At 48.9% G+C, this 26334-nt stretch overlaps 1 protein-coding gene across 1 annotated transcript in view; it reads right to left on the bottom strand.

Annotated features, from left to right (window-relative positions):
* The window catches only part of FGF12 (fibroblast growth factor 12), a 226774-nt gene extending 219768 nt beyond the window's left edge, over nucleotides 1-7006 (bottom strand). The window contains exons 1-2 of the mRNA XM_083612989.1: nucleotides 6886-7006; nucleotides 6527-6745 (exon numbers count right to left, since the gene is read on the bottom strand). Coding sequence (XP_083469115.1) covers nucleotides 6527-6533 — 7 coding nt within the window. The 5' untranslated portion in view covers nucleotides 6534-6745; nucleotides 6886-7006. The remainder of the gene's footprint in view (nucleotides 1-6526; nucleotides 6746-6885) is intronic.
* Between the last annotated feature and the right edge of the window lie 19328 nt (nucleotides 7007-26334).

Below are 26334 nucleotides of genomic sequence, written 5' to 3'. Positions count from 1 at the left end.
GCGCTTTCAAACTGCTAGGTTGGCAGGAGCTAGGACTGAGCAACGGGAGCTCACTCCGTCGCAGGGATTCGAACCGCCGACCAGCAAGTCCTAGGCTCTGTGGTTTAACCCACAGCGCCACCCTCATCCCAGGAGAGAGGGAGACTGGCCCAATTCATCCTGCCAGCTTCTGGAATCTGGATTTGACCCCTGGTCTCCCAAGTCCTACTCCAGCCTGCGAATAACACTGACCCTCAAAGTCTGCAGTATTGTGCATTTCACGGCTTTCAAAGTAGACTGCAGCAGCTTATATTTTCAATATCAAGCAAACGCAGGTTGCTGCGTTTATACATTTTTGTCCCAGGACAAAATGTCCTGCGGTGAAGTCTTTGCACATGGGCATGCTGGGGACCTAAAGAAGGAAAGAGAGGGGCTGGGGGGTTTCCTACGGATGGGAAGTATGCAGGGGACAACAAGCGCTCCCTGCCTTTTAGAATAAATGCTTTGTTCCTCTCTCCCCAAAAAACTAACAGTGACCTCTAGTAGGAACTGTCCATGCTCAGAGGATAGTCTCCCCCCCCCAGGTCTGTTCTTTTTCTGCCCCGTGGAAATGCTGCCCCTATCCCTACATCCTACACGCCATATTATCCTCAAGGTCCTAGTCCTCTCTTTTTGGAACTCCCCAACACACATCCGACTCCTCCATCCATTTATTCAGCTGCTATATGCCTGCGTGCTTTCCTTTCCACAACTAATAGCAGCTACAGGGGTGGGGGTAGAATTAGGGCCACAACACAGGAAAAAATGATTGTATCCCCCCTTCCCCAACCCTAATCACTTTCTCAGAGACATGCACACAAAAGTGCATTTCAAATAATAAAATTATGAATCTCCTGCAAAATTATGAATCTTGAGGTTCCTGCATTGCATGGGGTTGGACTAGATGACCCCTGGGGTTCCTTCTAGCTCTACCATTCTATGATTCTATGATCACGCCCACTTAGGCCCTAAAAAAACTGCCAGGGCAGAGTCGGTGTGTGTTCAGTGCAGCACACAGCACCCCAATCAGAGATGAAGGTGGAGTCACTGCTTTCTCACCATTTTTTCTGTCAACATCAGGGACTGTCGTGTGGCCAGTTTTTTAACAATTGTCCTGCCCAGAAGGTGCAAAGCACAGGTGGGAAAAGAAGTAAGAAATGCTGGTGGAGAAAAGGAGGACATAAAAGCAGCCTGCTGGGTCAGGCCAGTGGCCCATCTGGTCCAGCATCCTGTACTCACAGAAGTCAAAGAGATGCTTCAGTGGGAAACCCGCAAGCAGGATTCAAACACAAGAGCACTTCTCCCTTCCTGTGGTTTCCAGCGACTGGGATTCAGAAGCATCGCTGGCTCCAGCTGTGGAGGCAGAGCAGAGCCATTCTGACTAGGAGCCACCGATTGCTCTCTCCTTCTCCATGAATTTGCCCCATCCTCTTTTAAGCCATCCAGGTTGGCGGCCATTCCTGCCCCTCCTAGGAGCACATTCCATCGTTCGAACTCTGCACTGCATGAAGAAGGACTTTCTTCTCTCTGCCTTGAATCCTCCAACATTCAGCGTCATCAGATGTGCACAAGGTGTTATGAGGGAGAAAAGCTTTCCCCCACCCTCTTTCTCTGTGCATAATCTTACAAACTTCCCTCGCCTTTCCTCTAAGCTAAAAAGCCCTAAAGGCTGCAACTGTTCCTCACAGGGCAGCCGCTCCAGCCCCTCATTCATTTTGGTGGCCCTATTCTGAACCTTTCCCAACTGTGCAATATCTTTTTTGAGGCGAGGCCCACCAGAGGCCTCTGGGAAACCCACAAGAAGGATTCGAGCACAAGATCACACTCTCCCTCTGTCCTTTCCAGCGAGTGGGTCGTTTGCTCACTACTTTGCAGGGATGTGAGGGATCATTGCACAGGGTTGCACCTGGGGGACTTGAACATGCCTCAGATACACTGGCTGTGGACTAGTGTGATCTCCTGCCATGCAGGGCTCCTAAAGCAGCAACAGCAATGAGCCCTCTGAAGTCCTCTCGCCCTTCTTCAGAGCGCAGGATCCACGACTGCAAGATCAGCCACTGGGATCAGGCTGGAAATTTGTCTTTCTGGCTCCACGCAGCCCTCCTTCCTTCCTTGGGCCAGTCCTTTTTTTATTGCAGCCAAAGGCCGTGGCCAAAGGCCAAGGCATCCCTAATCTCCAGTGTTAACTACTGTTAGCCTTGGCAAAGCTGATGAGTGGGCTGGAGCTGCATTCTGCTCCATCCCAGCAAAAAAGCTGCTGTTAAGAGTGACGAGTGAGCAGAAAAGACAGAGCGATGCCAAGTCTTCAGAGATTTTGCTGGAGTCCACCGAGGGAGAGAGAGAGAGAGTAAGGCAGAAAGTGCAGCACAGCCGACACATGCTTTTGACATGGTCTTTTGTGTATTGCGACTTTGCTGTTGTTTTTATTGATTATAGTCTAGTACTCAGTTCTGGAAGTATATCATACTAACCAGAGGCCATGACAATTGCAAACCTGCAAACATAGTATTAATATAATACTATAGAACATGCATCCAGAATAAAAAGAAGGCATTATGTGATTAATCGGTAATGATTTATTGTAATAGTTGAGATTGAGTTTCTGCTTAATTATTATTTGCTGATGCTCTGAGAGTTAATTTCATTGCATAATATTATATTCTAAATGGATCATTGAACACTACTGCATTTTATAGAAGTTGTTTATTTTAAAGTCATTTTTTTAAAATTCTGACTTAGTTCCATTGTTTCAGATTGTTATAGGATGTGTGGTCTTTGTTGTACATTTGGTATTTCTGTGCCTTGTAAAGTTCCCTAAAAAGGTGGAAAACAAATTAAAAGTGAAATGGAGAAATAATCCATCTTGACCCACGAGTGGAGGCTGCAACATCCCATCTCTCCCCCCTGCCTTCCTATGCCTTACTCCTTGCATTAAGTGACTAGTCCACATGGCCATGACTGCTGCCAATATATACTGGTTTTGGCTCAGTTTGATGGTCATGTTTTCTCCCAAAGTATTCTGGGAACAAGGGATGTGGGTGGTGCTGTGGGTTAAACCACAGAGCCTAGAACTTGCCGATCAGAAGGTTGGCAGTTTGAATCCCCACGACGGGGTGAGCTCCCGTTGCTCGGTCCCCTCTCCTGCCAACCTAGCAGTTCGAAAGCACATCAAAGTGCAAGTAGATAAATAGGTACCACCCTGGCGGGAAGGTAAACGGCGTTTCCGTGCGCTGCTCTGGTTCGCCAGAAGCGGCTTAGTCATGCTGGCCACATGACCCGGAAGCTGTACGCTGGCTCCCTTGGCCAGTGAAGTGAGATGAGCACCGCAACTCCAGAGTCGGCCACGACTGGACCTAATGGTCAGGGGTCCCTTTACCTTTTATTCTGGGAACTGTAGTCTGGGGAGGGTTCTGAGGCTCCTTGGGTTAGGGATCTTTGCTGCGCCACCCCAACCTCTATAGACCCCTGGGGAGAAGGGAAAAGCTATAAACCCGCTTGCAGCGTAACTTTAAAACCAGCTTCAGGAAACCAAAGGGGCAGCAAGGGTGTCACGCCACAAATCTCCTCCTTCAACCCCCTCCAGGGCCACCTTCTAGATTTCCCAGGGAAAGATACCTTTCTAAAAAGCAAAGTGTACATTAGCTGTGAGACCAGGTTCTTTGCCCTGAGAGCTTTATCCTTAAAATCCCTGGTGTGTTAGAGAGGCACATCCAGACTCATCAGTACCCCTGGGACTCTCCCATTCTTGCATGAACAGAGGGGGGAGATATGTACTGAAATGCTGCTATTATTGACAAGGCATGAAAAAAGTGAATAGAAAGCTCAAAATGGAAGGTTTCCCTTCCGATGGAAAACTAGGCAGTTCTGATCTCCGAGCTTTCCATGCAAGGCCCCCTCTCACACACCTGTGGCCTGAAATGGCACAGTCCGCGGGAGAAAGGCAAACTGCAACACCGGCTTCACTTGCCGTGGCGCGAAGGGCCGCACAGGTCTCCTGCGCAGGATCGACAGGCCCAAAGGTGAGGCCGGCGCAGGCCCGAGAGGCGACCACCCACAGGGGAATGTGTTACCGAGGAAGGAACGCTGTGGAAACTGCAAGCACTGAAGTTTTGAAATTAATAAATAAATGTACGGGGGAGGTTCTCCTTAACGAAGCACCGCTCTTGCACCCTGAAGAATGAATGGGGATACAGGGATGATAGGCTGTAACCGAGGAGGAGGAATTCAGTCCTTGCAAACACCGCTTTGCAGGTTATTAGATGAAACCCCCTTTTAAGTGAATGGTCAATCATAGATTGGTCTCTGTGCGTGAAATTTGAGAGAGCGAGAATGGAAATTCACCAAAATTCGGGCTAGTCTGGGGGCAGAGGTGAGCACTGTGTAGATCGCAGGATCGCCCTGCCCTGATGTCCTTCTGGGGATCTCACCAGCGTTTCATGTTATTATTCCAAGTTGCTAGCCCTTGAGGGTCATTGGAATATGTTCTGCGGGAGGGGGTTTCGATGTGGTTGTCAATCCTGAAACAGCAGACCGTCGCTTGTAGGGAAACCTGCCTGCTGAAAATAATTGCTCTAGATCCTGCAACCTCCAGCCTTTGCTCCAACCCTCGCCTAACCCTTCAATTCCCCCTCCGACGTCAAGAGTGCTTTGCCAGTTCTCTACAGGGAGAGACGAATCGACCCCCCCCCCAAGCAGAGGAACGTGCCCTTCTTGGGCCCAGCACGGGGACCCGCCTTCCCTTTTGGAACCGCCAAGAAGGAACCAGCAGTTGCTGCCACACCGAATTCTCCTTTCCTTCGCTCTCCCCTTCCTTTCCCCAACGTCTCCGTCCTCCTCGAAGGCCTTATTGAGCCTGTTTCGCACTGAAGATCCTGGCAAGGCGACCCCGCCGCCACCCCCGGGCGAAAAACATATCGGAGTAGCCAAAGCCCAGGATCCCCACCGAGCCTTCTCCGCCAAGCCAAGGGCTCCAAGAACTTCGACAGCAATAAAGCGCATCCTTGCAAGTCGTGAGCACCGAATTAGGATGGCCAGGCAGAAACCGCGGCCAGATGGCTCCCTCCCTCGCCCTCTCGCCGCTCAAGATCCAAGAAGGCGAGGGCTATCGCGCCACGCTATCGCAGAATCTCTGGTAATAGCGCTGCTTTGGCTGCCTCTTGCTCGCCCGCCCGCCCGCCCGCCAGCAACACGGAGAGGCATCCATCTGCTTCTGGATGCATGACTATGCATATAATGGGTTATTATGTCCCCACCCCACGATTTTTATGGCATCCAACGTGCAGACCAGCAACACACCTTCATCACAACAGGGGAGGGGGGAGGGGGGAGCAGTCTGCTTTGAAAACAAGCCTTCATCGAGGTGTTGGAGTCAATGAGATTCCCTGGTGCTGCTGCTCATATATAACGGAATCACTCATTTTGCGGGGCCTGTTCTGAACCTCAGGTACACCCCCCTTGCCGCTCGAGAGGGTAGGATCCCTCCGTGGGATTGAAGCCGCCTATAATCAGATATCCCCAAACTGCCTTTGATTGACAGGGCAGTTATTAAAACGGAGCCCGGGGTTTCAAAGGCAGCCTCCGTCTTAAAGGAAGCCCTGGGTACACCAGCTCCTCGTTCTTGCTGTATCAGAGCTTCCCAGCCACCTTGTGTAATAAAAGGGGGGGGGGAGCATGAGACTGGGGGGGTGTTAAATAAGAGCAGCGTCTCCCTGCACGCTTTTTTTCCATTGGCCGGCGGGATGGGCCACCAGCAACGTCAATCAGTAATTAATATTTAGAGATTTGGAGAGTTCACGTACTTATGCAAAACGAGCAAAGCAAATCGAATCGGATGCAATTTGTATACGCCTGTTTGGATGCAGGAGACACGACCCCCCCCCCCCACGGTGCGCCCCCAAACCTGGGTGGGTCGGGGTGTGTGTGTGTGTGTGAAATATTTTATGAGCAAGGATGCAATGCAATGCACTGACGGAGGCGCGGAGGGCGGGGGGAGCGCTAGATCAAGGGACTCTCCTTAAGCAGCCAAAACAACATTGCACGGCTTCCCCCTTTCTGGAAGGTGGGGTGGGGGTTCAGCATTGCCCTCCCCCCCCCATATGGCGCCACTGGGTCCTGCATGCAGCAGAAGCCTCGTCGCGTGCGGGTAAGGACGGGGCTTGTACGGCGAGTCTCTTCCCAGCAAAACGAGGCGCCCCGCAACCCTCCCATGACACACGCCCTACAATTTACAATTGCATTCAAAAAATTAATTAAATCGCTTCCCGGCTCAGAGCCAGGGAGTCGCCCCGGAAATCCACCTCCGGGAGCCAGCCTCGGCGCTCGGGGCGAAGGCCTTTCCCCGTTCTCGCCCCCTGGCCGGCGTGCGGCGCAAGCCCAGAGCCCGGCGGCGGAGCCTCCTTCGCCCGCCGCCGCCGCCGCCGCTGCTGCAATGGGCTCTGCCCAGCCTCGACCTCCGCTCGCACTGCGGTGCTCGGGCGAGGAGAAACCGTGGGCGCCCGCCCGCCCTTACCTTCCATGGCCGAGCTGTCCGGGCGCCGCGAAGTTGCCGGGAACTTTGGGGAGGGCTGGTGGGCTCGAGTGCTGGTCCTCCTCCTCCTCCTCCGGCTTCCGCAGCTCCTCCAGCCCGGATCCCCGGCGGCGCGTCGGGGCTTCCTCTCCGCTTCTTCCTGCTCGGCTCCGGCTCCTCCTCCGGCTCCTCCTCGGCGAAGGCTTTCCCGGCACCCGGAGGCTGCAAGCAAGCAAGCAAGCACCGCAAGGGTGAGCGCCCGCAGGGAGGGAGCCGCGCGCCGCTGCGCAACCCGCAGGGACCCCGGGATGGAGGGATGGATGGATGCAGGGATGGAGGCTGGCGCAGGAGGCGAGCGTTACCTGGCGGCGGCGGAGGCGGCGGGCGGAGCGCAGAGGAGCTGTCCGCCGGCGCTGGTGCTGCAGGTACAACTGCCGGCTCTGCCCACTCGGCTGCCTCTGTTGTACGCACGGCACAGGCGCCGGGGAGCCGGCAGGGCGCATGCGCCCCCCCCGCCGCCTCCCTTCCCCTCCTCTTCGCTCCGGCCGCGCGCTCGCTCCCGGAGCCGCCAAAAGCGCTTGGCGCGGCGCTTTGGTCCCAGGGAGGCCTCGGCCGGGGAGAAAGCGCGCACTGGAGAGCGGAATCCAGCGGGACGGGGAGTGGCCGGGGACTCGGGAGTTCTCCGCGCCCCGGGATGAGTTTCTGTTCGGAGAAAGAGGAGGAGGAGGGCGGCTTCGGTTGGAGACCACCACCCCCCTTCTTCTCCTGCTGCTGCTGCGAGGCTTTTGGCCTCGCGCGCCGGGAGCGTTTATACGACACTTTTCCCGGCCCGCAGGTCCCGGGATGGCGATGCTCTTGACTTCAGCCCCTGGGGGCGAAGCTCGGCGCTGCCTCAGCATCGCGGCGGAAGAGAAGGGAGAGCGCTGAGCGGGCAGGCGAGCGCCGCCGGACCTCGCCGCCTCGGGCAAGGCTCGCCTTGCTCTGCGAAAGGGGCCAAAGAAGGAGGACTTTCTCCGATAACCAGGCCCGGAGGAAGGAGGCAAGGGCCTTTCTTTGCATTTTTACAGCTGCGGCTCGCAGGAAGCCAGACATGGACTTCCACAGCTCGATCGAACCTAACCAAACTTCCAACCGAACCTATTTGCAAGCTCCGCCTCGTCCCAGCATACTGGGACCTCATTGCTAAACTGGAGAAGACCAAACTCCAAAAGAGATGCAAGGAGGCTGGAACCAGACTTAAGAGGGGTGGGCAAGGGAGGGGCTCCACCATTCTAACCCAAATTAACAGTCTAGGCTTGGGTGGGGGGGATAATCTGGTACTAGGTTTGTTATTATTATCATTTAAAGAATTTATATGCCACTTAACTGCAGTTGGTGCACAAGAAATAAAATGCAGAAAATGGTAAAAATAATAATGATCAGTTGAAACAATGAAACCAGAGTTCTGTTAAGATGCCTGATAGAAGACTAAAGGTCTCCCGTGGGCGCCAGAAGTTCAACAGGCAGCAGGCCGGTCTGATCTCCACTGGAAGAATTCAAGTGGCACACGTACTGAAGGGTCAGTCCACCATTGGTGTAACACAACCTGATTGTGACAACCCCAATGAGCATTGCCTCTGGGTGCTCACATGCCCATGGCCTCACAATGTCCATTTTGTTGTGCGTCCATGACAATTTCTGTTCATTATGATATGGGGGCAGCCAAGGATCAGGGCAGGTCTATGCCAACCCCTGGTGCTTGGCAGGAAAATGGCAGTCATGCCAACTTATGCTTTGTTGAGGCTGTTTGGGTAGTGGGCTTTGGGGAACGGCTGCCATAAGAGCATAAGGATAGTCCACTGGATCAGACCAGAGGCCCATCCTGTTCTCACAGTGGCCAAGCAGTTAATCATATATAATAATAATAATTTATTATTTATACCCCGCCCATCTGGCTGAGTTTCCCCAGCCACTCTGGGCGGCTCCCAATCAAGTGTTAAAAACAGTACAGCGTTAAATATTAAAAACTTCCCTAAACAGGGCTGCCTTCAGATGTCTTTTAAAGATAAGATAGCTGCTTATTTCCTTGACATCTGATGGGAGGGCGTTCCACAAGGTGGGTGCCACCACCGAGAAGGCCCTCTGCCTGGTTCCCTGTAGCTTTGCTTCTCGCAATGAGGGAACTGCCTGAACGCCCTCGGAGCTGGATCTCAGTGTCTGGGCTGAACGGTTGGGGTGGAGACACTCCTTCAGGTATAAAGGACCAAGGCCGTTTGACTGTTGACAGTGGCAAGCCAGCAAGCAGGATTTGAACACAAGAGCCCTCTCCCCTCCTGTGATTTCCAGCAACTGGGATTCAGAAGAATTATTGCCTGTAACAGGGGAGACAGAGCACAGTCATTGTGGCTAGCAGCCACCAATAGCCCTTCCCTCCTCCAGGAATTGGCCCAGTCCTCTTTTAAAGCCATCTCAATTTGGTGGCCATCACTGCCTCCTGTGGGAGAGAGTTCCCTAGATTAACTATGCGCTGTGTGAAGGAGGACTTAAATCCTTTCATCTGTCCAGAATCTTCCAACATTCGTCTTCATTGGATGTCCATGTGTTCTGGGGAATGGGGTAAAAGCTCCTCTGTTCCACCACTAAGTCTCATGTTCTGTGGCTACGGTGTGGCCTTAGTGCAAAGGGGACGTCTCATGGCCCCTTGTACCCCGGCTCTCCTGCTCCGCCTCCAGCATCCTGCCTGAAGACTCCTGTCCGGCAACTTTTCAAGATCCTGCACAGTGAAAATGAACTGCCATGGTGGCACCTGTGCAGGTATAGCTCCTCCTCCTTTCCTGTACCTTTTACCTTGGGTGGGTGGGTGTTTAAAATTGTAAGCCTGTGGGTAGGGGCTGCCTTGTTTTAATTGCTGGGATAGCTCAGTCAGTACTGCATGAGACTCTTAATCTCATCATATATCATATATATGATGATAATTATATTAATCTTCTTATATCTTATAGTGTGGTGGTTTGTTTGATTTTTCTGTTATTTGTTTGTTCGATTGTATGTTTGTTCACTTGTATGTATGCCTGTTTTTCATAAATGCATTTATTTTAAATTAATAAAGATCTATTAATAAAAAAAGAGACTCTTAAACTCAGGATCATGGGTTCGAGACGCGCATAGGGCGAAAGATTCCTGTGTTGCAGGGGGTTGGACTGGATGACCCTCACATTTCCTTCCAACTCTGCAATTCTATGTTCCTATGAATGGATTATTGGTCACTCTGGAAGCCCTTTTGGCTGAAGAATGGGGTACGAATGTCCCAAATAAATAAATAAATCACTCCTACAGCGATGTTGGTTTAGTGGTCTCTTCAACCCCTCCAAGTGCACCTGATTCCTTGGAGAATCACTTGCACTGGCCATGTTTGTAAGAACAATAGAAAAATAGCCTGCAAAGGAGAAAGCTATCGATGGCTAGTAGCCATAACGGCTGGAAGCATAAAGGCTTGTGAATTCCAGATACTGGAAGCAGCAGGAGGGGAGAGTTGCTTTTGTGCTTGAATCCTGCTTGCACAAGAACATCTGGTTGTCCACTCTGAGGGCACGATCCTGGGCTAGATATGCCCCTTTGGCCTGAGCCAGCAGGCTGTTTTCATATAGTTCTCTCTTCCTAAATTCCTCCTCCTCCTCCTCCTCCTCCTCCTCCTCCTCCTCCTCTTCTTCTTTACAAAAATTCACTAATTATTCTTATACCAGTAAGTTGCTGCTGTAAGCTCCTATAATACTGCCACGATTTCCTCTCCAGTCATTTGCAAAACATGTCCTCCACCGCCATTTCTTTTCTGAATAAAGTTTCTGCAAGAGCCAAATGCTTCCGTAACCATTCCCATGAAGCTGGAAAGTGTGGATTCTGCCACTGAAGTGCCTCCAGGATTTCTAATGAGATTAGTAGATTCTTTATTAAAGAATTCCTTTCCTCTGGAATAGCAGCCTCAATCCAATTAAACTGTATGAACGCAGGACTTCATTCCACGGTTACTGCTGGAATTACTAACACCTCTTATTCCCTTCCAAAAATGATACACCACCCATTACCAATTGTGAAATAAGCTTGCATTTGCAACTGAGCCCTTTCCAAGACTTGAAATGTGCATCTGAGCAGCTTTTATTAAATCTCACAAGTGTCAGGTAGGAGAGATATTTCACACTGAGCTTATTGTACTGTTTAGCTCAACGATTTTATCAAGCAAAGTTCTTTGTCTACCGACAGGTCTAGGATCGTGGCCCGTGATGCTGCGTAGCCTACAGAGAGCCACTTTACCCTGCTTCAAACTGCAGCCTTAGAAAAATGTAAATTGTGATGACACAAACATGAGCATCACACACATTGAGGCGCTGGGATTGGCTGCTTCTCTCTGCTGAGAAAAATGTGTGAAATGTCCATGGGATTCACAGCTGGACACTGATTCATGGTCTAGGGTCAAAAAAACCTTTAGTAGGAAGAGAATTACTGTACTTTTTGCTCTATAAGACTCACTTTTCCCTCCTAAAAAGTAAGGGGAAATGTGTGTGCGTCTTATGAAGCGAATGCAGGCTGTGCAGCTATCCCAGAAGCCAGAACAGCAAGAGGAATCACTGCTTTCGCTGCACAGCGATTCCACTTGCTGTTCTGGCTTCTGAGATTCAGAATATTTTTTTTCTTGTTTCCATCCTCCAAAAACTAGGTGCGTCTTATGGTCTGGTGCGTCTTATAGAGCGAAAAATACGGTATTAAGACTTCATTGCAAATTCAACCCAAAGCATGGAAATTATACATTTCAGGCACCGAACTTCTGCACAATGGAAGGTATAGGAGACCCATGAGCAGCACAAAATTACTTGCCTTTCCTGTGGTTTCCAGCAGCTCGTATAATTGTTGTTGTTGTTGTATTATTATTATTATTATTATTATTATTATTATTATCATTATCATTATCATTATCATTATCATTATCATTATCATTATTATTATCCTGACAGAGGAGGCAGGGCAGAGAAGAAGAAGAAGAAGAAGAGTTTGGATTTGATATCCCGCCTTTCACTCCCTTTGAGGAGTCTCAAAGCGGCTAACATTCTCCTTTCCCTTCCTCCCCCACAACAAACACTCTGTGAGGTGAGTGGGGCTGAGAGACTTCAGAGAAGTGTGACTGGCCCAAGGTCACCCAACAGCTGCATGTGGAGGAGCAGAGACGCGAACCCGGTTCCCCAGATTACGAGACTACCGCTCTGAACCACTACACCACACTGGCTCCATCCTGGCTGGGAGCCACTGACTGCCTTTACCTCCACGAATTCCATAGAATCATAGAATGGTAGAGACCCCCAGTGTCATCTAGTCCAACCCCCTAAAGTGCAGGGATCCTGCCCACAGCCATCCCTGGGGGTGCTCAAACCACTAACCTCCTGGTTAATGGCCTGGTGCGCCAACCCACTGTGCCACCTGAGGGTGGAAGTCACAGGAGGGGAGAGTGTTGATCTTGTGCTGGGAGCCTGCTTGCGGTTTTCCCACAATAGGCATCTGGTTGGCCACTGTGAGAACAGGATCGTGGAATAAATGGGCCGCTGGCCTGATTCTGCAGACGCTTCTTATTGTCTTAAACAATCCATTTCTGAAGCCCTCCAAATTGGTGCCCATCACTGCCTCTTGTGGGAGTGAATTCTTCTTCATCATCATCATCATCATCATCAGTTATTACATTTGTATCCCACCTTTCCTCCAAGAGCTCAGAATGGTCTGCATAGTTCTCCTTCTCCCCACAACAACCCTGTGAGGTAGGTTAGGCTGAGAGAAGGCAGTGATTGACCCTAAAAATCACCCAGTGAGCTTCATGGCTGAGTGGGGATTTGAACTCTGGTCTCTCCCGGGTCCTGGTCTGATGCTCTAACCACTACACCACACTGTGTTTATCATGAGGAGGTGCTTCCTTTCTTCCGCCCTGGATCTCTGAGCATTCAGCTTCATTCCTATCCCTTCCTTATCTGAATAAGCCCAGCAGCTGAAGGCGGAGGAGGAGGAGTTTGGATTTGATATCCCGCTTTATCACTACCCGAAGGAGTCTCAAAGTGGCTCACAATCTCCTTTCCCTTCCTCCCCCACAACAAACCCTCTGTGAGGTGAGTGGGGCTGAGAGACTTCAGAGAAGTGTGACTGGCCCAAGGTCACCCAGCAGCTGCATGTGGAGGAGCAGGGAAGCGAACCTGGTTCACCAGATTATGAGACTACAGCTCTTAACCATTACACCACACTGGCTCTCTTCCGACGTCTTCCCTTGGGCTTTAACTGGGATTCAGAGTGCAGACCAGTTAGGGGATGAGCTGCAGAATGAAGGAGGGGACACTCACAACCCCCCCCCCCACCTTCCTTTATGCCAGCTTCTTGTATCTAGGAACAGAAAGTTGTGGACTCTCTTCTTCATGGGTGGTTTTTAAACAGAGATCAGACAGCCACCTGTCAGGGATTCCTTCACTGTGATTCCCAAATTGCAGCAGGACTAGACCCTTGAGGGGTCACTTCTGTGGGAATGTTCAGGGTGGCAGGAGAGGATATATTGTTTATTAATATCCTTCCTAGCTTGCGCTAGCAAGTTCCTTTACTTAGCAGAGGTCCATTGCCTTTTACATGCACAGCCTGGTTGCAGGCTTGTGTGAGCCTCTCACTACTATACAATTCAGCCTGTCTCAGATTGAATTGTACATTCCTGGTAAGTTCCCTTGAATCCCTCTTATAAGAATAAAGAGGCCACAATCTTATTCAAAACCAATAAAAGAAGTTTACTTACATCAGTTCACAGTTGGATTCCTGAAGGAAGACTTAGTTACAAATATGTACATGTGGATCTACCCCATATGGGGGAATAATCCCTGTGCTTCTGCTAGCTGAGAGCTAGCAGAGCAGTCCTAGCTAGAAGCTGGTCAAACGAAGAAGGAAGTCAAAAAGAGAGAGGTGTCCTGCGTGACCCGTCCTTTTGTTACCTGGACAGGTAAGGTCACGCTCACCTTCTATCACATGCAAAAGGAAGGATGCTCCAGCCCAGGCGGAAACAGGAACTTTTCACTGGCTAGAGCAAACATACCCTTGCATGTCCACTCTAGGAAAACAAGGAATGTTGTACTTGACTGCTCCCACTGAATTACACTCCACACCTTCCAACCTTACAATTCTATGATTCTATGATTTAACCACCTAAAAAGGAAGACCCTGCGCCACACCCGTGAGAACTTCACCAAAGTTCTCTCTCCCCTTTGACGATTTTTGAATGCCATTTATTTTCTCCATTAATGGCGGAGAACGTTTTGTGGAGCAGGGAAGGCAGGGCAAACATTTGGCACAGCACCACTTTTGGCGCACAGCTCCTGCCAGCCCCAGCATAGCGTGGCCCTGCACCCTGGGAGCTGATGGGAATTGTAGTCCAAAACCTCCGCGAGGGACCAGGTTGAGGAAAGATAGAACAGGCCACTCGACCTGCCATAATGGTCATAAAACATTTGCAATTATACATATTTATGCCGGGCGGTGTGTGTGTCGCTCTGCCGTGATCCAGAGAGTCTCCTGGCACTTGGAAGCGCAGGGTCACCTTCAGCGGCACTCGTCAGTGTCAAATGACACCACGCTGTGACTCGATGCTTCCGATTTTCTCCCCTTTTAGATCTGGCATTGATTGAACACGGTGCTGGATGAGATCACATTCCCATGCTCTTCCCCCTCCTCCCTTCTTAAAAAAAGCCCTCCCCAAACCTGCCTTGACGAAAGCGAGATTGGTAACTTGGGCACAGTTCCCAAACCTGTCGTAGAATCACAGAACTGTAGAGTTTGAGGGGACCCCTGAGGGTCATCCAGCCCAACCCCCTGCAAGGCAGAAATCACAGCTGGCTCATGAGGGAACACACAAGGGGCCTCTTCTCCTCAGCACAGCCTAAAAGCCATAGAACCAAGACAGGAAGGGAGAAAATCTCATTCCAAGGTCCATGGAGCCAGGGCCCCTCCAAACATCTTTTGATTTGTGGCTTCATGAGGATTTGGGCTCAGGATGTTGTTGGGGCAGATGGAGGAGACTCTTGAGAGTCCCATGGACTGCAAGACGATCAGACCTCTCCTTTCTTAAGGAAATCAGCCCTGAGTGCTCACTGGAAGGACAGATCCTGAAGCTGAGGCTCCAAGACTTTGGCCACCTCCTGAGAAGAGAAGACTCCCTGGAAAAGACCCTGATGTTGGGAAAGATGGAGGGCACAAGGAGAAGGGGACGACGGAGGATGAGATGGTGGGACAGTGTTCTTGAAGCTACCAGCATGAGTCTGACCAAACTGCGGGAGGCAGTGGAAGACAGGAGAGCCTGGCGTGCTCTGGTCCAGGGGGTCACACAGAGTCGGACACAACTAAATGACTAAACAACAACAACAATATGCAACCCAGCTTTCAATACCGTTTGTTCTTACAGAAGTTTCAGGGTGGACAGCCTGGTCCATTTCCCAACAGTGCACATTGTGGGATGTGATACATAAGTAGCAGTCAAGTACAACATTCCTTGTTTTCCTAGAGTGGACATGTGGGGGAATGTTTGGTCCAAGTCAGTTGAAAACTTCCTGTTGCCTCCTGACTGGGACATACTTCCTTTAGCATGTGACTAGAGATGGGTGTGACCTTACTTGTCCAGGTAACAACAGCACAAGGCACGCAGCACCCTCTCTCTCTTTGACTTCCTCCATCGTTGGACCAGCAGCATTTTAGCTAGAAATTATCTGTTGGATTCCAGCCAACAGAGGACACTGGGATTATCTCCATATCGGATGGATCCTCATATATATATACTTTGTAATTAAGTCTGCCTTCAGGGATCCAACTGTGAACTGATGATGTGAGTAAACGTATTTTATATACTTTAAACAAGATTGTGGTGTGTTTATTCTTTTACGAGGGATATAAGGGAACTTACCAGGAACCTAATAGTGAGAACCTGCAACCAGCTACCCTCTGTGCATTTAAAAGGGGGATGTAAAATTCTGCTAAGTAAAGGAACTTGCTAGCACAAGTTAGGAAAGATATTAATAAACGATATATCCTCTCCGGCCTCCCTGAATATCCCCACACGCATCCCATAGCTTCCTGCTGAAATCCTCTTGCTTTTTCTGCTGCAATTAGTTCCTCCAGAGAGCAATGATGTGGTAGTGCCACAGAAAAACCAATAAAGCAGAATCAATCTGCCTAGACAAATTGTGGGGTGTGATACATAAGTAGCAGTCAAGTACAACAATCCTTGTTTTCCTTGAGAAGACATGCTTGGAAAGGTTCGGTCCAGCCAGTCGAAACTTCCTGTTCCTCCTGGGCTGGAGCATCCTTCCTTTTGCATGTGATAGAAGGTGGACGTGACCTTACCTGTCCAGGTAACAAAAGGGCAAGGCATACAGCACACTTCCTTCTTTTCAACTCTTCTCCATCTTCCTTTCGTCGTGTGAACTGCAGGATTGCTGGCGTGCAGTCACTGGAATTATTCCCCCATATGGGGTAGTTCCAAATATACATATTTGTAACTAAGTCTGCCTTCAGGGATCCAACTGTGAACTGATGTAAGTAAACTTCTTTTATTGACTTTGAATAAGATTGTGGTGTCTTTATTCTTTTAATGAGGGATTAAAAGGGGACTTAGAAGGAACATACAATTCAATACTGAATTGTATGATAGTGAGCGGCTAACACAAGCCTGCAACAAGCTATCTGCTGTGCTGTGAAAAGGGGAATGCACTCTGCTAAGTAAAGGAACTTGCTAATGCATGTTAGGAAGGATATTAATAAACAATATATCCTCTCCTGTCACCCTGAAAATTCCCACACTAATGCACTTTTATTGTGTAAAGAACGTGTTGCAGAGGACACCTGCAATGAACCAGCACTTGAAGAGGCCTCCAGAGAGCCATGCGGTGAATAGACAGGGGCATCGTTAGACTCAGGGCCTGGGTCTCTTACATGGGTCTCTTACCTGCCCCCACTTTAAACAAACAAGCAAGTAGAAATGTTAACAGAGGAGTTTTCCCTCTGAAAGCCAGCTGATATTTGCAGATGTCTCCATCACCCTCCCAAGCAAAGAGTCAAGCCATTAAAATATCCTCTTTAGACAAGCCCACCCAGAGGCTATGGATGTATGGAAGTGAGAGCTGGACCATAAAGAAGGCTGATCGCCGAAGAATTGATGCTTTGAATTATGGTGCTAGAGGAGACTCTTGAGAGTCCCATGGACTGCAAGAAGATCAAACCTCTCCATTCTGAAGGAAATCAGCCCTGAGTGCTCACTGGAAGGACAGATCCTGAAGCTGAGGCTCCAAGACTTTGGCCACCTCATGAGAAGAGAAGACTCCCTGGAAAAGACCCTGATGTTGGGAAAGATGGAGGGCACAAGGAGAAGGGGACGACAGAGGGCGAGATGGTGGGACAGTGTTCTTAAAGCTACCAGCATGAGTTTGACCAAACTGCGGGAGGCAGTGGAAGACAGGAGTGCCTGGCGTGCTCTGGTCCAGGGGGTCACCAAGAGGCGGACACAACTAAACAACAACAACAACCCAGATGCTTAGAAAGTTGAAATAAATTTCATCTGTTTTAGTATTCTAACTTTTATATGTTTTTAAAGTATAATATCTTTTATCTTTTGTATACCACTTTGAGGTAGTTTTTTGCTTTGTTTTTTACAATCAAGCGGTGTATACATTTTACGAAATAAATAAACATGTGGCCTCTGTTCTGGTTCATTAGAATTTCTTAACTTTCTGTACATCCCTGCATATTTTACATGAATTAAACCATTCAGTAATCCATTGTTACATCCATCAAAACTTATTTACACTGTTGAATATATATCTTAATGCTACCAGCGTTTTTAAATAAACACAACTTTCACCTATATATTCAGTAAACATTTTATGTAAAATGAATGATGGAAGGAGAAGAAGGGAAGTCATTGACTTAAGGTTGTTTAAATGAATATTTGTAAATGTAATTTAGAAAAATTAATTTTTTATAAAATACTATTTTTTAAAAATACTATTTTTAAAAAAATACATTAAGGAGGCACAGTTGGTGAGAATTCACCTGAACTGGAGTAAGATTTTGGGGTGAGAAGAAATAACCTTTCGAAATTCAAAGTTCACCCAGCTTTTCAAATAGGACGGCGCAAAAACGGTTCCACATTTTCACACCCATTGAAAACTATCACAGGGAAGGGGTTAGCTGTAGTTGCCAGGGGTTGGACTAGATGACCCTTGGGGTCCCTCTATGCTTCTATGGTGAGGGAAGTCAGCAAAGGCAGAAGAAGCCGGCATGTTCTCTATAGAGCCAAGCCAGAAGGAGGATGCAGCCAGCACGTAATGGATGTCGTAAAAGCAGTAATTGATCCAACAGCACAATGAATCAAATAATGCTGTCGAAAAGAGGGAATGCCAATCAATGGGAGCCAAATCTGACGAAAAGACAACACACAAAAAGATTTGGGGAGGTAGGGGAAAGAGCAATGGAGATGATGGAAAGGATCACCCAAATCCGGGTCCCTCCAATTCTATGATTGCCCTATGAGGAATGGTTGCAGCCTTTTGGGTTTCTTTTAATGGTTATTGTATTTCCGAGCACAATTCAAAGCGTTGGTGCTGACCTTGAAAGCCTTAAACGGCCTCAGCCCAGTAGACCTGAAGGAGCATCTCCATCCCCATCGCTCTACCCAGACACTGAGGTCCAGCGCCAAGGGCCTTCTGGCGGTTCCCTCACTGCAAGAAGTGAGGTTACAGGGAACCAGGCAGAGGGCCTTCTCGGTGGTGGTGCCCGCCCTTTGGAACACCCTCCCATCAGATGTCAAGGAAAGAAACAACTACCTGACTTTTAGAAAACATCTGAAAGCAGCCCCATATCAGGAAGTTTTTAATGTTTGATGTTTTGTTGCATTTTTAACATTCTGTTGGGAGAAAAAGATCTTCAAACAATCATCCCAGCTCCCTGCCTGGAGGAAGAGAAATGCAAGCTGGCTCCAGTTTTCCCTAGAAACAACTTTGAAAACGCAACCTTTATAAAATATCTAGCAGTCTCCATGAGAGGCTTGTCCAGTCTTTTTTCTTGAGAAAGCTCAAGGCAGAGAGAAAGCAAAGCCAGCTTTGTTCCATTGCTAAGATGTTCTCTTAATGGATTGGAAGAACAGGGCCACTTTTGCAGGAACAGCAATGGACAAGGTGCATCAAGAATCAATTCCAGGGAGCCACACATTAAAAGCACATGAAAGCAGCAGGGAGGGAAGAGATACAAGGCTTCCATCTCCAAAACTACGACAGGAAGGCACTATTGCTTGCCACGCCCTTGTTGATGCTTGCTGCAAATACCCGTGCAATGCATTATGCAACTGGCTTAAAAGTCAAGTCATCAGCCAGCCTCCATTAAACTCAATGGAACGCTGTGCATCTGCTGTAATTGCAGCTGGATCCCGTCCATTCTGCATACTTTGGAACGCTGCCGGAGAAGCGTTGGGCAACCACCATTCCTTGCAAAACCCACGAGAGATGAGCTTGCTGATCACCTCCCAGGGCAAAGTTGCTCTAAGCTGCTTGGAGGGAGGGAGAGATGAGCTCAAGGCAGGTTGAAATGTCAGGTGGTGCACTCGAACCCATCCATTGAGAACCCTTCCAAACATCTGGCCAGAGCATCCTCTCTAGATAAAACGATGGACAAACTTTTTCACCTGTTTGACTTGTGTGTGCCAGCAGCAGAATATAATTCATTGCAGGAAAATTACCAAGTTTACTGGGTTTGTTTGTTTGCTTTTAATTCCCCAAGGCCCCAAAACAGCAGCAGCAGCAGCACATTTTTTCAGCTTCTACCAGAGCTTAAGACAGCATCCGTAGTTCCCCCTCACTCCCTCATGAGGTGGGTCAGAGAGAGAGAGACAGACAGACAGACAGACAGAATGTGAGTAGCCAAAAACAGCCAAATAGCCACCACAGTCAGACTGTGGCCTCTGCTCCCTGGTGCTATTCCAACTACATCCCATGACTTTTTTTAAAAAAAACAACAACAAGAACCCTATTATCTTCCTGCAATTATGGTGCTGGAGGACACACTTGAGAGTCCCATGGACTGCAAGAAGAACAAACCTATTCTTAAGGAAATCAGCCCTGAGTGCTCACTGGAAGGTCAGATCCTGAAGCTGAGGCTCCAAGACTTTGGCCACCTCATGAGAAGAGAAGACTCCCTGGAAAAGACCCTGATGTTGGGAAAGATGGAGGGCACAAGGAGAAGGGGACGACAGAGGACGAGATGGTGGGACAGTGTTCTCGAAGCTACCAGCATGAGTTTGACCAAACTGCGGGAGGCAGTGAAAGACAGGAGGGCCTGGCGTGCTCTGGTCCAGGGGGTCACAAAGAGTCGGACACGACTAAACGACTAAACAACAACAACAATTATCTTCCTGCATTGCAGGACTAGATGACCCTCGGGGTCTCTTCCAACTTTGCAATTCTATTATTATAACCCCCATCTGGCAGGAAGTGCCTGAGCCACCCATTCTTCAACATCCCTCAATCCCTGTAAGCTTCTGAGGTTTTCAAATCACCAGGGGAGGTCCCCATTACTGTCCAGTTTTGTATCAAATCTCCTATCTGTAACTGTACACCTTCCATTCAGGCAGGGGTGCTTTTAGTTCCATCAGCTCCAATTTCATCAGGCAGAGACAAAGGCAGAGACAAAGGCAGAGCAGTGCCAGGGAGATCCTAGCGCTTGGCATAACGCAGGAACAGGTGTTCTCAGCGGCTGCCAGGTGCCCCTGTCCTTCTGACCTCTCCTGGCAGCGAGTGAGCCTACGATGGAAGAGTTGTATCTGTGGGTGCAGTTCAGAAAACAACACAAGATTGGGCAGAGCGGGCAGGTGGCCCTTTTCAGAGCCACAACTCCAAAGCAGGTAGGGTTGGCTCTGCCGTCAGGCAGAAGGAGGCTGCTGCTTCAGGCGGCAAAAGCTGGTGGATGGGGAGCAGCAGCAAGAGGTTGGAGGGTGGGCCTGTATGTTGGACAGAGGCAGTAGTGGTGTAGTGGCTAGAGCATCAGACTAGGATTTGGGAGACCAGGGTTCAAGTTCCCATTTGGCCGTGAATCTCCCTGGATGACCTTGGGCTAGTCACTCACTCTCAGGATGGTCTACCTTACAAGGCTGTTAGGGGGATAAGATGGGGAGGAGAACAAGGTATTCCACCGTGTGCTCCCTGGAGGAAAGGAAGGGTAAAAATATTAAATAAATAGTCAGTGTTCTTCAGTCCTCAGACGGTCCAGTGTCACAGTGGAGGCCAGGGATGTGGGATGTGAAACACAAGAGGAGTCAGGTACAACATTCCTAGAGTGAACATGTTTACACAGGGGGAGAAATGTTTGTCCAGCCAGCAGGTCAACTTCCTGTTTCCTTCTGGGCCGGGACAGACTTCCTCTGCATGTGACTAGAGTTGGGCGTGGCCTCACCTGTGCAGGTAATGACAAAAGCACAGGGCAGGGCAGATCTCTCTCTCTGTGACTACATGCATCGAAGAAGCAACATCTGCTTAGCCAAAGATGCTCTCTTAGCCTCCAGCCAAGAGAGGACAAAGGGACTGTCTCCTTATGAGATAGTTTCTAGGTATATGATACTTTTCTAAGCTAAGTCTGCCTTCTGGGATCCAATTGTGAACAGAATGATGTGTGAGTAAACCTTTTTATACTTTTATAGAAGACTGTGTCGTGTCTTATCTTTTATGAGGGAATAAGGGGGAAATACCAGAACAGTTATTATAGAGGCTTTAGCGAGCCTGAGCAAACGCATCCACTACAAGTTTAAAAAGGGAAATGTTACTCTGCTAAATTGTGGAACTTGTTAACAGAAGTTGGAAAAGGATATAATAGCCTCTCCTGCATCCCTGAACATTCCCACAAGGGAAAGCTGCTCTCTCCTTCAAGTCAGTGAGACCTGCCTGGGGTTGCCACCTTTTTCTAAAGGAAGAGCTCCTGCACCTTTAACAGCAGTGTGTAGAAGCCGAACAGGCAAGCCCTTCCCCGCCCCTCTGCTTGAGAGGATGTTAAATGGATGCCTATCATGGCACGATGTCCATTTCGCTTTCAGAGGAACGTAAGAAAGTCAGGCCAACAGCCCTTCTAGCATAGCATCCTATTCTAGCAGGCGCCAAATCTCCCTAGGACTCTGGATAGACTGCCTTGGCACCAGGACAGTGGGATGCCAAGAACTGGGAGTAAAAGTTCTCAGGCCTGTCCCACTGAAGTTATGATTTCATGGAGATATCTGAATCAGGGACACCTTAATGGTAGTGGCACCCGCCCTCCCACCAGATGTCAAAGAGAACAACAACTACTAGACTTTTAGAAGACATCTGAAGGCAGCCCTGTTTAGGGAAGCTTTTAATGTTTGATGAATTACTGTATTTTAATATTTTGTTGGAAGCTGCCCAGAGTGGCTGGGGAAACTCAGCCAGATGGGCGGGGTATAAATAAATTATTATTATTATTATTAGTAGTAGTAGTAGTAGTAGTAGTAGTAGAAGTATTAGTAGTAGTGTGTGTGTGTGTGTGTGTGTGTGTGTGTGTGTGCGCATAGGGCCAGATTTAGGCTTGATGAGGCCCTCAGCTCCTGAAGGTAATGGGGCCCTTTATATGTCCAGCTGTCCTTTGTCAACAACAAATTGCTGCTTTTGTGTGTGTGGAATATATGCTATATGGTAATTGATGGACCTTATAGGTATCTAAAGCCATTTGCATATGCAGAATATAGGCACCCTATATATAGAAAGGAGCAAACCAGTGATATTTTAGGGAGCAGGCTAGCAGGCGGGGCCCATGACTTACATTGTAGGAGCCTACACAACACAACACTGTTGCTGAAGATAGGTTTTATTGCATTTGTTTTTTATCTTATATTTTGGAAATGTACATCCAGGTTGTTTTCCCTTTAATTTTTTTGGGGGGGGGCCCAAGAGAATGGGGCCCTAAGCTAGAGCTTGTTTGGCTTATATGTAAATCCGGCACTGCAGTGTGTGAGAGAGGGGGGAGAGAGAATAGAATTGTTGAGTAAGAAGAGACTCAAGGGGGCATTTAGTCCAGCCCCCTGCAATGGAGAAAAAGAAATGAAGTCCAACAGGAGTTTCCTGGGCACTGGGATGAAGCAGGAAAAGAACACCCCAGATTCAGGCATTGCACCAATATCTGAGAAAGAGAAAAAGAAGATCTTAAAAATATGATGCTCCACAAAAGTGATAAAGGATGAAGAGGCTATCATGTCTTGCTCCTGGTGTCAGCAGTGGCTGAGAACCGAGCCAATAAAAAGTGGATAAGAGCAGTCTTGAAATATTTAAGAGGCTGATATGATGTCAAAGGAGGCAGTTGGTGCTTCTTGCCACTCCAACGTGGGCAAGAGGCAGAGAAGATTCCCTCCCTCTCTTTCTTTTTTCCTTTCTCCTCCTGTGATGGAACTCCTATTTGGGGACTTCCCTGGCTTTTTTCTGGCCCATGTAGGTCCAGTCTGGATAGTTAGCCTTGGTGAAGACTTGACATTTTTATCCCCCAAAAAAGTTTTTGATTTGAGTTTCCATTGAAATGAGGCTGTATTTTAATCTTGTTTTTAAGCTGTATTTCAATCAATTTGTTTTTATATCGGGTGTTAGCCGCCCTGAGCCCGGTCTTGGCTGGGGAGGGTGGGGTATAAATAAAAATTATTATTATTACTATGATGATGATGAACCTAGATGGCTCTAAAGGAGCCATTGGACAAATTCATGGAGGAGAAAGATATCTATAGCTACCAGCCAGGATGGCCGTGCACTGTCTCTGCAGTTGGAGACAGTAATACTTCTGAATGCCAATTTCTGGAAACCACAGGAGGCGAGAGCGCTGCTCTCGTATTCAAACTCTGCTTGCCAATTTCCTGCAGGCGTGTGGTTGGCCACTGTGAGAAGAGGATGCTGGGCCAGATGGGTCGTTGGCCTGATCCTGCAGGCTTTGTTTACATTCAAAAGAGAAGATGAGTGGCAAAGCATTTGCAGGTACACGATTTCAGAAGGAAAGCATTCTGCAGTCCTATAATAATAATAATAATAATAATAATAATAATAATAATAATAATAATTTATTATTTATACCCCGCCCATCTGGCTGAGTTTCCCCAGCCACTCTGGGCGGCTCCCAATCGAGTGTTAAAAACAATACAGCATTAAATATTAAAAACGTCCCTGAACAGGGCTGCCTTCAGACGTCTTTTAAAGATAGGATAGATGCTTATTTGATAGCTCCCATTTGATGGGAGGGTGTTCCACAGGGCGGGCACCACCACCGAGAAGGCCCTCTGCCTGGTTCCCTGTAACCTCACTTCTCGCAATGAGGGAACTGCCAGAAGGCCCTTGGAGCTGGACCTCAGTGTCTGGGCAGAACGATGGGGGTGGAGATGCTCCTTTAGGTCTACTGGGCCGAGGCCATTTAGGGCTTTAAAGGTCAGCACCAACACTTTGAATTGTGCTCGGAAACGTACTGGGAGCCAATGTAGGTCTTTCAAGACCGGTGTTATGTGGTCCCGGCGGCCAGTCCCAGTCACCAGTCTAGCTGCCGCATTCTGGATTAATTACAGTTTCCAGGTCACCTTCAAAGGTAGCCCCATGTAGAGCACATTGCAGTAGTCCAAGCAGGAGATATGATGCCCAGAACCCCTCGCTTGCTCAAATCACAGACGAAACGGGTGCTTTTCCAATGTAGAGCACCTCAGAGCTGAGGGTCAGGCCCTGGCAGTCTCCTCCCCCTTTGGCACCTCACTCCACAGGGCCAGAAAGAAGCTGCTTCTGGAAGCCCCCCTTCCCAAGGCGCCAGATGTACAAGGGGGCAGTGGTCCATTATTGCTGCCTAATCCCAGCCTCTCCAACCCTGCGCTGATTAAATTACTGGGCCAGGGTGCGGATTATCAGCAGGATGAATAACCAGATGCCATGTTTTATCTGGATAAACCCACATTAGCGGGCCACGCAACACTGGATTTGACTCTGGCACCGAGTCTGGGCACATAAGGGAAAGCGCAGTCGACATGTGAGGAGGAATGCACGCAAGCCCTGAGTATTCATCAGAGATTGCTCAGAATTGTCGGGTTGGAAGGTACACCCAAGGGGCATCTAGTCCAGCCCCCTGCAATGCTGAGGTCGCATCTCACGAATCCTTGGCAGATGGCCATCCAACCTCTTTTCTAAAACCTCAAAGGGGTGTCCACCAACTTCAGAGGGAGTCCGCTCCACTGTCAAACAGCTCTTGCCATCAGTATCTTCTTCCTAAGGTTTGCTTGTAATCTCCTTTTTTGCAGCTTGAATACATTGGGTCTGCCCTCTGAGGCAGGAGAAAACAAGCTTGCTCCCTCCTCCATGGGACAGCCCTTCAGATATTTGAAGATGGCGATCATGTCCCCTGTCAGTCTCCTCTTTTCCAGGCTCAACATGCCCAGCTCCTTCAACCATTCCTCATCAAGCTTGGTTTCCAGACCTTGAATCATCTTGGTCGCCCTCCTCTGAACGCACCTCTTGCCTCTGTCTGCGCATAGGAGCACCCCATCTCAAATGCTTCTACCATTTGGGGAAATGGCTAAACTGGTCCTCCTCTTCAGGGGTGCTGCTCCCAGGCCGGGGGGGGGGATATATGGGGGTCAGTGAATCAGAAACGGTGGACCATTTGTGCACAGTTTCAAATGAGAGAGAGAAAAATCAGAGCTCACGTGAGCCCAGAGCTTCCCTGCCCTGCTTCAGGTGGAGAATGTTAAGTGACCAGTTTATTAGCCATGGTTATCATGTCAGTTCTGATGTCCTGTCTCTTTTTAGGATTTGTATGTATATAGGGATGTGGATGATGCTGTGGTCTAAACCACAGAGCCTAGAACTTGCTGATCAGAAGGTCGGTGGTTCGAATCCCCGCAACGGGGTGAGGTCCCATTGCTCGGTCCCTGCTCCTGCCAACCTAGCAGTTCAAAAGCACTTCAAAGTGCAAATAGATGAATAGGTACCATTGTGGCGGGAAGGTAAAAGGTGTTTCCATGCGTTGCTCTGGTTCGCCAGAAGCGGCTTAGTCATGCTGACCATATGTTTGCGGACAAACGCCGGCTCCCTCAGCCAATAAAGCAAGATGAGCACCGCAACCCCAGAGTCGTCCACGACTGGACCTAACGGTCAGGGCTACCTTTACCTTTACCTATGTATATATACCACCTTCAGCTCCTTGGATATAAATCACAGAACCATAGAATTGTACAGTTGGAAGGGACCTCAAGGGTCATCTAGCCCAACCCCCTGAAATGCAGGAATCAATAAAGTCAGTGTAGGAAATATTGGACCAGAACAACCAGTCAACCAATGCCCAGAAATGCCTTCATAGGTCCAGCTAGAAATTAGGAAGATCTCCTTCTTGCAAAGGTGTGATGAGACCCCACCTTGACCTAGAATCCCCCCCCTTAACTTAGGGAGGGGGGGAAAGTCATATTTTGGAGCAGCTCGGTGGTGGGAGGCTCCAGGGCAGAGCAGGATCTACTCCTGGGCCTCCAGGTTCTCAGGATCCCTTCACTGGGAGTCTGTGGCACGGCATGCCAGTGTGGTGTAGTGGTTAAGAGCGATAGTCTCGTAATCTGGGGAACCGGGTTTGCGTCTCTGCTCCTCCACCTGCAGCTGCTGGGTGACCTTGGGCTAGTCACACTTCTTTGAAGTCTCTCAGCCTCACTCACATCACAGAGTGTTTGTTGTGGGGGAGAAAGGGAAAGGAGAATGTTAGCCGCTTTGAGACTCCCTCGGGTAGTGATAAAGCGG

This window comes from Podarcis filfolensis (assembly GCF_964270895.1).
Source record: "Podarcis filfolensis genome assembly, chromosome: 5".
NCBI lineage: Eukaryota > Metazoa > Chordata > Lepidosauria > Squamata > Lacertidae > Podarcis > Podarcis filfolensis.
Note: the sequence above shows the minus strand (reverse complement) of the source record. Positions and strands in the feature narration are given on the sequence as shown.